The 13,361-nt window shown below is 40.6% G+C and overlaps 1 protein-coding gene across 6 annotated transcripts in view; it reads right to left on the bottom strand.

Annotated features, from left to right (window-relative positions):
- Positions 1-13,361, bottom strand: part of whrnb (whirlin b) — a 177,636-nt gene that overhangs the window by 65,992 nt on the left and 98,283 nt on the right. For all 6 annotated transcript variants that reach the window (XM_084359805.1, XM_084359806.1, XM_084359807.1 and 3 more), the window contains exons 4-5: positions 3,729-4,003; positions 1,255-1,291 (exon numbers count right to left, since the gene is read on the bottom strand). In XM_084359805.1, the coding sequence (XP_084215931.1) occupies positions 1,255-1,291; positions 3,729-4,003 (312 nt within the window). The remainder of the gene's footprint in view (positions 1-1,254; positions 1,292-3,728; positions 4,004-13,361) is intronic.

Raw genomic sequence — 13,361 nt, 5'->3', positions numbered from 1 at the left:
ATTCCCAGCAAAAAATACTGAGTAAAACAATATTACCCCCACAATAAAAAGCATCTTCATACAACGCAAATATTCTTCTCTACTACATACCAGAGTTTTGCAGTGAACAAATAGACCCAAGGCCAATACCAAAGGCATTGTATCTCATAAATCCAACAATAAACAACTATTGCAGAATGAGCTCAGTTAATCTCATGAAATTAATTGACAACAAATAATATCTACACGTGGGTGGACTGACAGCACAGCACTTGGCAGCAGAACCACAGGCAGATCTGGTTGGAACACCCTGCAACAATAAAAGCCTTCAAATGTATCTGACTAAACAGCTAGCAGCTAGCTAAGGTCATTGGTTTAATTGCACTTATTGTATTTAGTTGGATTTAGCTTTAACATTTGTACATTTAAAAGTTCAAACAAACAAACAAACAAACAAACAAAAACAAAGTGAAAGAATGCAGAAGCAGTTTTGAGTGTCAGCCCAATGATTGTTCACAATTTGTTGCAACAATCTAAACATGATATGCGGTGCAGAATATATTAATTATTGATTACATATTTCAATACTTATCTGTTACAGAACCTGTATACAGGTGGAATAACAACTGGAGGGTACTTACTTTAGTTGCTTGCAGACAAAGGTGAGATGCACTGCAGTGCTAAGCACAGCAGACAACCACACCAAAGTCACTGATCTGCTACGTGATACTAACACCTTTGAGACTCTGAGGCGAGATCCTACCATTAGCTACAAAAAGGTTATAGAATATCTGTAAAAACTGGAAAAGGACAAAGCCATTTACAGTGAGCAGAGATGGGTGTTATTGGCAACTGACTCCATGCATGGAGAAGCATAAGTACAGCTTAACTTGATGAACTGACATTATTTATGTAATGTATTTATGTAATTTTTTATGAGTGAAAATTCATTATATATATATATATATATTTTAACAACTGAAACTGTTGCCAGAATCATATTGCCAAGTAGGTTTTCACATTTCACAAGGAAGTTGCCTTGGTTTTTTGGTGCATAACATTGTACGGTATATTGTACATACGACATATAAAACATAATACCTTGTGTACAATAATACATAGTAAATATAATGTACCTATGGTTTCACCCTAAGCACACCTGCCAGACTAAACATGACACGCTCAGATGGAGATTCACCAAGTTGGACAATCTGTCAGTCAGCTCAGAAACATACATGGATACGGAGGCTGGTAATGCATGGCTGCCATTCTTACCTGTCCTAACACAGGTGTAGCTCGGGCGGAGGATGGTCTGCAACAAAGAAGACAACATATTTAAGAAACAAACTGAGAGCAACACATAAAAGTACTTCAGTTCGTACACATGTTGAACATGAGCAACACAACAACAACACCACAGCCTACCCAGCCTGAGGCAGCACTAAGGACACTTGAGTGTAATGAAGTGTAGAGCTGCCGACTGAGCAGGTAACGTCTGTGGACGTGCATTGACAGCCAGAATTAGTCGATAAATGACGTTGAGAAAAGACGTCCAGTCAGGCCATAATCTAGACATCTACTGACATCCAGAATTAGTTGAGAACAGACGTTCATACTGGCTATGATCTGGACGTCCACTGACAGCCAGAATTAGTTGATAAATGACATTGACAAAAGACGTCTGGCCAGCCCATAATCAGTTGATAAAAAACACTGAAAAAAGACCAAAGAAAAAAAGATGCCAGTTGGGGTGGAGAGACAGTAGCTGTGTCTCAATTCAGGGGCTGCATCCTTCGAAGGATGCGGCCTTTGTGGCCTCCGAAGGCGAGTACCTTCGAAAGCTGCGTCCACCGTTGTTAAATAGGACGGTCTAGCCTTCGGAGCATTTCCTGGTTGCGTCACCAGATGTTCCCGCCCCTTACCCTTACGTCAAGATTTCTGCCGCCCAGGCCCGCGAAAATGACGATCTACACCACTTGACGTCACCATTTTCCTTTCTTTCTTCTGTTTCGGGCGCGTAAAGGATCTTGGGATATGGGAGGCCGCGAAGGAAAGTAGCGGTGCATCCTCCAATAAGAGGGAAAAGGCTGCATTTGTAGGGTGCATTTGAAGGAGCCTTCGAATTGGGACAGCCTTCGCACAGCGTTGGCCTTCAAATGCGCCCTACGAAGGATGCAGCCCCTGAATTGAGACACAGCCAGCATGGCTAAGAGACAGTGTATGCATCTTCCCATGGCCATATAAACGTCTATACAACGTCCAAAAAAGACGTATAAAAACTTTCATTCTGGCTCCCCAGAGGACGTCTTTTAGACGTCTTTGGATGTCCATAAATGACGTCTAAAAGACATGATCTAGACCACTTTTTGCTCACTGGGTGAGAGCCACCTTGTATGATTTCCAAGGCAGCAGCAGGCAGAGAAATGTATACCTCCCAGAATTCTCAATCAGGTCCAGATCCATTAGGACTGGGAGACAGATGGGTGAGGATGACAATGCTCCTCTGCAGGGAAAGGATTTCATGTCCTCGACCTACACCCTCTGTCAGTAACGGAGCTGCTAATACATGAGAATTTGTTCACAGGACTACCATATGGCAGCGTTTCTGTTGTGACTGATTTTGTTTTAAATGAGCTTAATGAATGATGTTTCTTTCCACCTTTACATATCATATAATTTGAGAACCAGAATATTCATGGTGTGATAATACATTTTCGACAGGCCTTCAGACCAGTCTGATTAAAATGAAAGGCTGTTCCTAGCAGTTGCTGCCAGCATCAGTCAGGTCAGTTTACCGCACAGAGATGGACGATATGAATCTGATTATTTCTTAAAATTCACTGCAGTTCAGAGTCCATACGTGATATCTTTGTAGCTGCCGTAGCCCTGCTGTGTGGTCACATTATTGAAGAGGTGTGCGAGAGCTTTAGTGTAGCCTACAGCTGACTGTACATACTGTAACTTCTTACACATCTGCAAATCAACCAAAATGGAATGATACCATTTCTTGTTTGCTTTAAAGGTGTAATTTGCAGAATTCAAAGGTATAGACAGGGGACAGGAGAGGGATGAAGCAGCCGAGGAGCGAGCGAGAAAAACTCAAATTCAGGCTATTGTTTCTGTTAAGTAAGGAAAATACAGTAGCTGTATGAGTGTTTACTTTGTTGACATTTTGTGAGTTTGTTTTGTTTACTCAGACCAAGTAGCAAACTTTTATGTCTCGCAGCTGAATCTCTGGAGCTATCAGACTACCACCTCTTGAAGTACAAAGTGGTATTATGAGACAGGAGGGGCCAGGGCTAGCTGGTTAGCATGCTAACTTCAGTAGACATCTCTGTGACACAGAACATAGATGTCTCTGACAGAATGTCATCACTGTAATTTCTTTACACTCTCTTCAAAGCTACTGATCCTGTCAGTAACACTGATGATCCAGTACGTGTAGTTCAAATGGAGAATTTCAAGTTAAGCTTGTTTATATACTGACCACCTTGACTATAGTGCAAGCTATAGTTTTTAGGGACACAACCTTTAATTAATGTTGGTGTTTTCCCCAACTGTCTTAACAGTTAAGTTGTAGACCTGTGGAAAAAATAGTGTGTGAACCAGGTCTGTAAACCACATGGGAAAACAAAGGAGAACAGCTCAGTGATAAGTTACAATGATGCCTTTGCTCTAATGCCAGTGACAGTTGTAGTATTGATTTTATTCAGCAAATATGTCATTCTACCTGCGCATAATGCACTCACCTTGAGCTGCAGGCACTGGTACTGACACCAGCGTGGATGGCAGCATTGACATTAGGGTTGGTGACAGAACTTGGGTTAGCTGTAGCATTGGTCTCAGCTATGGTCTGACTGCAGATCCATTTGGTCTCATCCACCACTGTGCGTGCATGAGGCAGACGGCCCACATCCCTCACCTTCATCAGCAGGTGGCGCCCTGTTTTGAGGATGTGTACTGCCTCATCATGGGAGATGGTGGCAAAGCTCTGGCCGTTCACTTCCAGGATCTGGTCTCCCACCTGTAACAGACCGGTTTAATTATAACATATATAACTTGTATCAGATTTTCTGTCAATGCAACCTGTAAACTGTGATTTGCTGTTCTTTCTGTACATGCGACATCTATTGCATGTCTGTCAGTCCTGGAACAGGGTTCCCTCCTCTGTGGCTCTTCCTGAGGTTTCTTCCATCATCTTTTTTTTTTCCCTGTTAAAAGGGTCGTTTTTTTTCCATCAAGATGACAAGTTTTTCCTCACTTGAATCGAGGGTCTAAGGACAGAGGATGTCGCTCACTGTACAGACTGTAAATCCCATTGAGGCAATGTGATTGTGATTTTGGGCTATATAAATAAAATTTGATTTGATTTAATTAAAAAAAAATATATATATATATAAAAAACTACATGCTCATATCATCTTTGCAGACTCAACTGTAGACAGTACACACATAAGGATCAGGTATGAGAGATCTGCTTTTTTTCTGAGAATTCTTAATGACAAGTCAAGTTGTGGTTGGTGAGTTTAATGTTATCCATCCTTTTTTAATGTCCAAAGATCTAAGTCCCATGTAGCCCAGAATTATGGACGGTGTTACCAGTGTATTGGTATAAATAGCCTGGACTCATTGTTTTTTTTGTTTTTTTTTTAAATATGTGTTTATTACTTATTTAAAGTTTCACAAGAACACAGAAATAAAAACAAAACAGACATAGCACAGCCATGGTGATACCAATAATAACAGTCATATTAAAACTAAATACAAAGCAAAGCAGTTGAAAATATAGTTAGCAGTACAAAAAATATATATCTCTCTCTTTATATAAACATACATATATACATATAAATACACACATATAAAGACTAGATACACACATAAACTGCAAAGAGACAAATAGAGAGAAAATAAATAAATGAATAAATAAATAAAAAAAGAGAGTATACACAGTAAGGCACCTTAGAAACAACACACTAATTTACACCCTGAAAATATTTCATTAAAGGATCCCAGATCTTATCAAACACACCTCGTCTATCTTCATTATAAAATCTCAGTCTCTCAAGATTCATCATGTTTGCCATTTCACTCATCCACAGAGTCTGTTACTCCAAGAATGGCTACGAGTGGATCTGGTTCCAAACTCTTCCCAAAAGCCTCCGAGAAGCAATGAAAGATGTTTTTCCAATATGTGTGAAGTTTACTGCATAACCAGAAAGCATATGTCAAATTATTGATTGTGGATTTAACTGTGCAATTTTTGCCTGGAATAATAGTCTGTGCAACGTCTTAGACTGTATAAGGTTGTGTCTGACATTAACAGAACAATCATGTATACTCCCTAACCATTCGTCCCGGACCTCATCCTCTAATTCTACATTTAACTCGTCCGCCCATGCCTGTTTAACTTTTGTTGTGTTTATCAGAGATCTGTCATGCAGGATCCGATAGAAAAAGGAGACGGCCCTGCGAGTATTGGGATCAAATCTATTCATTGCCTGGTGACTCATGCTCATCCAATGTTTCAAAGTTGGGCATGTGATTCCTGACATACTGTAGTCTCGGATTTGTAGATACCTGAAAAACTTGATACAGGGATATTGTAGACCTCTCTCAACTGTGCAAATGAGGCAAAGTTCCCTTTAATATATAGGTCCCCTACATTACAGATACCTCTCCGCTTCCAAGTGGAAAAAACGAAATCATTAAAGGATAACTACCGTTTTTTACAACCTGGACCTCTATATAACGCATTATCTGCCACGAAACTAGTTCATTTCAGCAATATTTTGCAGATAATGTGTTATATAGAGGCTGTGTGTCGATGCCCTGTTACACGCATTATATTGATATATCGGCGCTACACTGGATCTAATTTCGTCCGAACGACGCCAAATGACACCAAAGTCATCTGGGTGAGTAAATGACCATATCTTTTGCTAGAAAAAGTTATCCTTTAAGGCCGGGTGTAAAGGAATGATTTTCACAAATCGGAGTATCCACATAGATCTTTGGAGCCTTAATGAATAGTTTTATTTGCTTCCAGATTTTTAAAGTACTGCCAACTACAAAGCTTTAACTAAAATATGACATATCAACTGTAGTGGGGCTGTTGAGGAGAGCAGGTAAGGAAGATTTTTTGCAAAGAGAACATTCAATGAGTAGCCATGCCGGACATTCTTGCAGTTTCCACCACGCAAGAATGGATAAATGAGCTGCCCAATAATACAATTTAAAGTCTGGTAGGGTGAAGCCACCTGCAGCCTTTGACTTTGATAAGTGTTTTTTTTAGAAATTCTGATGGCTCTATAGTTCCATATGAAGGGTATAATAATTGAATCTAGCTTTTAAAGTAAGATTGAGCGATAAAACAAGGAATTGACTGAAAGAGATGGAGAAAGCATGGTAGTACAATCATCTTAATTGCATTAATCCTCCCAACCAAAGAGATTGGAAGGGTTCTCCAAAAATCAATATTACTTTTAATTTGCTCGATTTTGTTTTGCCAATTTACTCTTAGAAGATCATCTGGATTTTTTGTTACAATTATACCAAGATATGAAAATGCTTCATAGGCTTTCTTAAAAGGAATGCACTGCAAGTAGGTCTTATTAACCATTGTAGGAACTGGCATCAATTGGCTTTTGTCCCAGTTAATTGAAAATCCTAACAGGCTGCCAAAGTTATTAATTAAAGTCAGAAGGGAGGGTATTGATGTTTGTAGGTTGGAGATGTACAAAAGGATGTCATCAGCATATAACAAGAGGTGATGTTTATGCCCATACATATCGATGGAAGATATTAGAGAGCTTTGTCTGATGCTAGCGGCCAGCGGCTCAATGACAATTGCAAACAAAAAGGGGGAGAGAGGACAACCTTGACGTGTCCCTCGATGGATTGCAAAGGTAGGAGATATAATTTGGTTAGTGATTATTGAGGCAGTTGGGTGCGAATAAATGATCTCAATCCATTTCATGAAGGAAGGTCCAAATCCAAATTTCTTGAGTGTAAACATCATATAAGGCTTCTCCACTTGATCTTATGCACGTTGTGCATCTAAGGAAATGACAGCAGCCTCTTCGGTATGTTCTGTGTACAAAATATTGAAAAGGCGTTGCAAATTGTAATACATTATGTCTACCCGTCATAAAGCTGGTTTGGTCAGAATGAATGATAAGACCTATGCATTCTTTAGCCTATTGGCCAGAATTTTACCAATAATTTTAGTTTCAATGGGCAACAGTGAAATGGGACAATGTGATGAAACCACTTTGGGGTCACGGCCAGATTTAGGAATCAAAGAGATATTGGCTTTATATAGTGTGGGCGGCAGACTTAAGGTCATCCTAGAATGCTTCAGCATGCGTAAAGCAGGGGTGATATTCTACAACCAAATACTTTAAAGAATTCTACACTAAAGCCATCTGAACCTGCTGCCTTGTTATCTGGGTAGGAGGAGATAACTGTATTAATCTAATCTAGATTAATTTCAGCATCTAGCGCATTAATTGAATCCTTTGACAATTTGGGTAAATTTAGATTTTCAAAAAAACATATCTATAGTTTCATGATCTGGTTCGCCCTGAGATTGGTAAACACTTGCGTAAAATTCTGCAAAACATTTATTAATTTTACAGGGTCCGTCAGTAGAGTACCATCTTTTGATTTAATACAATGTATAGCTCTAGAGGCCTGCGATTGTCTTAGCTGACAAGCTAGCAGCCTGTGGGGTTTTTTGCCGAGCTCAAGTATCTCTGTCTGACTTGTACTAGTAGCTTAAAAACATTTTTGGACATAATAGAATTATACTCGTACTGTAAAGCAGTAATCTTATTAAGTAATTCTGGTTTATGCTCTGTTTTGTAAGAAGCTTCTAGATTAGTTAACTGATTATCTATTTCACTCAACCTTTGATTTCTTCTTTTCTGCTGCCTCATAAGATATTATGTGGCCTCTAATACTGTAACAGCCTTCATGGCCTCCCATAAAGTGGAGACATCAACATCGCCTGTATTATTGGTATTTAGGTATAGCTCCATTTTATCAGAGAGATATGAGCAAAATTCCTTATCCTTCAACAAGGCATTATTTAAGCGCCAGCTGTATTCACCCTTTTTGTGGTTCATTTTAAGACTTAAAGAGACAGGCGCATGATCTGATATAAGTATAATATGGTAAGTGCAATCAGCTACTGAAGTCATCAACTTTGATGTCAGATAGATTTGGCATAGTGCTGAAAAGACTCTGAAAAAAGGTGGGATCATCATAATTGGGCCCATACACATTTGCTAAAGTTAATGGTATAGAGTTTAATGTTCCACAAACTATTAAATGTCTGCCCCTCTGGTCAGAAATAGTCTGGGAGTGCATAAAAGGTATATTTTTCCTTATCAAGATTGCAACATCTCTTGATTTTGTGCTGAAGTTCGACTGATAAACCTGAGATGCCCATGAAGGACAAAGTATCTTCGCTGCTGTACTCTTGTGTGTTTCCTGTAGAAAACCAATATCAGATATATATATCTACTATATCTACATATACTTTCCTTCTCTTAAATGAACTATTAATCCCGCGTACGTTCCAGCTGATTATTTTAATGCTGCCGTTACCGTGCCTATGTGAATCAGTTAACGTAATATATACTGCTTAGAGGAATCTGTAATATGACTGTGGCAGAACATAAAGTAATAATCTGAACAAACAGATGTGCTGAGAAAACCACCCAAAGAACAATAAAACCCTCCCAAAGGACAGAACAAACCCAGGAGCAGCGCTTCCATACCCCAAATCTCTCTCTAAACCAGGGAGACAGACTCTCCACTTCACAAATGAAAAAGTAATTAAGAATAGAAAAAATAACATTCAGTCCTCACCCAAATCTTAACGTGAACATATTTTCTGGCATCTCACTTGTTGAACGTAGCTAACATGTCTCTTGATGATGCCGCTGTTGACACATGTCAAAACCAGGAACATAGTTTCTTTAACGGTCAGATGCAGCAGCAGTCCCAGTCCCCAGCCTCTTGGCGCAGGAACTTTTCTGCTTCAGCTGGAGTGTCAAATGTGCTGGTGTTGTTGTTAACTGTAACCACGAATCTCGCTGGGTGTCTGAAGCCAAATCAATTTTTCTGGCTCTGCACTTCTCTTTAATGTCTTGAAAAGCCTAGCATTTCTTCATGGAAGCAGACATGAGGGCGGGGAAAAATAAACACCGGGCGCCCCTCATATTGTAGCGGAGCCTTCTCCCGAGAGAGCCTCAGCACCAGCTGTAAGTAATGCAGTTTGGCTATAATAGCCCTCGATTTACCATCTTTAGCCAGTGCAAGGCTCCAGTGGGCACGGTCCACTTCTATTGGTTTATCGAAGTGTTCATCTCCCAACAGCTTCAGAAGTAGCATAGTCATAAATTCCGTTGGCCGCCCGCCTTCAGCTTTCTCCTTTATCTCAACTATACAAATGTTTTGCTGGCCTGAGCGAGCCTCCAAATCTTTGAGTTTAGCTTGTTGTTGAATGCATTGAGATGCTAGGCTAGTATGCCGCATCTCTAGCTCCTCAATTCGTCTCTCATGTGATTCGGTTGCAGCCATGGTTGAAGACATTCGTTTGCTGACAATCAGATAGAGACGACTTAAGGCTCGAGAGAGTGTCGTTGAGCTCGTCGAACCACTTGTCAACTGTGTTACTCAGCGTGTTTATGGCTGCCAGAACTTCCCCATGAGCAGAGTTGGCGCTAGCATAATCGCTAGCATTAGCATTAGTATCTCCTCGGCTCTCATCAATATCAATTTCTCCGAAGCCCTTTTCACATCTCTTTCCTTTACCTGCCCTTTTCATTTTATTTGGTACGTTATAGCTAACTTCAAATATGTAAAAGCAAAAATTAAATGTCTCAGGGTGAGGTAAAATGTGAAGTCGAGGTAGAGCTCCCTGCAAACAAGTCTACTTATACTGTGAACTGTGTATTTATACTATGAACTGTGTATTTATACTATAAACTGTGTATTTATACTGTGAACTGTGTATTTATACTGTGTATTGTGAATTTATACTGTGAACTGTGTATATACACTGTAGAGGTGGGTGCAATTCATCGATGTGGCGATGCATCACGATGCGTCACGTGACGATTCGGCATCGATTAATTAACGTCGATGCTTTGCTAGGTCCGCGCATTTAGACAGAAGGCGGCAAATTGGCGGTCTGTTTTGGTCCGCCAATTTGACGCCTCTGAGGGTACACTTACTGCCGCCTCCATTGCTATCTAAATCCGAGGCGTCAATGTGCCGGCAATTGCGGGACATGGGCGGAGGTGTCGATAACGTGCACTGTTGTGCGACCCGCAGCCGGGAGTTTTAAAACCAGGAAACAGCTGATCACAGCAGTCAGTTCATCACTTCATCCGCGGATGTCAAGATGAGCAACTGGAAAGCCGCTGAGATCCGGGAGATGCTACCGTCTCCTCGGTCTCTGTAGCTGACAGCTAGCGGACACAACCAAACAGCTAGTAGCTGCTGACTGTCAGCTGTTGTGTAGCGGCAAGCTACGAACGGTCGCTACTTTCAAATTAAAAGCCCCCCGCCCCAATGGGGCGCAATGTAAAGCTCTTATTTTGAAGACAACTTTGTTGTCACTGATCACTGCCCAACTTTGTGCTTCACGCCACGTCACGTCACATGTTTACGCCTCATTAAATCCAGGGCTTGACTGTTTTCAGTGTTTTCCGCCAATAGAGGGGGCTCTCCTGCAAGTGGAGCTTTCCCGGGTCAAAGTTAAGTAGGTCAAAGTGCAAATGTTTACATAGTCATAAAATAAAATATTTTGTGTCTTTGAAAAATACAAGTCAAATGTTCAAAAAACCTTGTTATTTACTTTATGAGTGTAGTTTTAGAGGAACTGAGTTAATTGATAGGCTATTTATTTACAAATATAGCCACAGATGAAGACAAAATCAATCTTGTATGGAAAAAAGCATTAAAAATTGCAATAATCGAAGAATCGTGGCCAATAATCGAACTGAAGCTCCCATAATCGAAATCGAATCGAATCGTGAGGTACCCTTGTTGGAACACCCCTAATACACTGTGTACTGTGTATTTATACTGTGTACTGTGAATTTATACTGTGTACTGTGAATTTATACTCTGAACTGTGGAGTTATACTGTGTACTGTGGATATATACTGTGAACTGTGGATTTATACTGTGTACTGTGGATTTATACTGTGTACTGTGGATTTATACTGTGAACTGTGGATTTATACTGCATACTGTGTTTTTATACTGTGTACTGTGTATTTTACTGTGTACTGTGTCTGCTCAGAGGCACAGGAACCATTGCAACTCGCACAATGCGTTTATATATTTATTCACTATCTGCCTTTGTATTCAGTGATATTCTGATTGTGAAATCTTCATCTATAACCCAGAATGTGACTGTGGTGTCTTCTGGACACTGGAAACTATCTTTAGACTAAACGTTTCAGGGAAAACTGAAATGATGTAACATGAAACCTGACGCTCAGGAATGATCAGCCTGACGTGTTTAAAACAGACCATGGAAAGAAAAATGTTTCCAGTAAATGAAGAAAGTTGTTTGTGGTCCTTAAGTTCTCCTACAGTCGGGCTGACACATCTTAACTCGCTGCTGCACCAGAAAACAAACTAGATATAAAACTTGATGGTGACACACTTGAGTTGAATCTGTTATCTGTCTTCACTCCGGTATGAAACTCCAGTCATGTTGTGATGTATCAGATCAGTCTGATCCGCTGCAGCGTCCAATCAATGACTGAGGGGGCGTGTCAGCCGGTATAAGACTTCCGTGAAGGCAGCTCCCCTGTGTCCTCGCTCCTCAGAGATCGATCCTCGCTCCTCACTCCTCGCTCCTTGGAGCACAAATAAGAGAATTGGGATGGCCTGCAAGATGGTGGACAGGAACTTCCGGAAACGACAAGGAAGAGAAATGAGAAGCACCTAGTCCCCTCTGACATTTACACACTTAGTCCAGTGGCTGTGAAGCACACAGATCCCTTTTTTAGAGGAGTCGGTGTCTTTCCTTCAGTAAGTGGTCCACAACAGCGATAACGTCATCACCACTGTCAAACCATCAATCAGACCACTGAGCTCCTTGTTCATCTTGAGGAAGAGCTAGTAGGGTGTTGGACGAGTTCAAATCTGCATTTCTGGATGGCAGCCATCGCCACTGTAGACCTGTGGGCTCAGACATGCTGACTTGCAATTTTCAATTACCCAAAACAGAAATACCACAAAAGTTATTATCCTCAAACTTTCTGCATAATCACTCATAGAGTTGAAGTACAAGTACATGATATGAGAGCTGTGTAACTCATCTTCAACTTTTGGCCATGAACTTATCAATCACTCCTCATAGGTACCTGCAACTTGAATCCGGTTTCCTTTATTGTCAAGTGTCCAAAAATCATGGAAAAAGTATATCTAAGTGCACCACTATCACAGCAACACAAGTCAGAGATAAACACACATAAACTCACTGAAATCTCTGAGATGACCGACACTATGCGTGCCCTGCATCCCAATCCCTGATCCAGATTTTTCTCATTGTAACAACCTCAGGCCACAGATTTAAAACCAAACAAGGAACTGAAATCCAAGGTTGTTGCAACTTTCCCAACACGTTGAGTCATCTGCCACACACAGACACCAATAAACATGAACATGAATGCTGCACTGAAGCGAATTATCTTCCTTTAGACTGCCAGACAATAGGTGAAGTCTTGACACATTCTCAATACAGTGTCAAGGAGAATATCACAGATGAGACAATGCTGTGAAAGTTATTCATCAACAGACTGCAAGAGAGGAAGACCACTCAGCGGTCACTGTTCTGTGGTCTAAGACTAAACACTCATGTCTCTTTCATAATCAGTGTCCCTCTTCCATTTCTTAATCCATGATATGTGGGTCTTCCTCTGATAGATGATTTTTTTTTGGTTGAGTTTAAGACGAGGGCGGTTCAAGACTGACTTGTGTTTCTAAAAACATATAGGCTAAAACCGAACCAAATACATGGCAGCTAGTCAGCTAGTCCTTCTGTTAGTGTAATCAATACTTGGGTCGGGAGCAAGTACTATCAACCACTGGATAGACTGACATGAAAGTATGTAGTAGTATGGATAGTCCCCAGAGGATGAATCTTCACGATACATTCTACATTTACATTTACGGCATTTAGCAGACACTTCACGTAATTCATGCATTCATACACTGATGGCAGTAGCTGCCATGCAAGGTGCCGACCAGCACATCAGGAGCAGTTTGGGTTTCAGTATCTTGCCCAAGGACACTTCGACATGCAGACCAGGAGAATCGAACCAGCGACCTTCCGATAACAAGACGCTGGC

The sequence above is a fragment of the Pagrus pagrus genome, assembly GCF_965226575.1.
Source record: "Pagrus pagrus genome assembly, chromosome: 8".
NCBI lineage: Eukaryota > Metazoa > Chordata > Actinopteri > Spariformes > Sparidae > Pagrus > Pagrus pagrus.
Note: the sequence above shows the minus strand (reverse complement) of the source record. Positions and strands in the feature narration are given on the sequence as shown.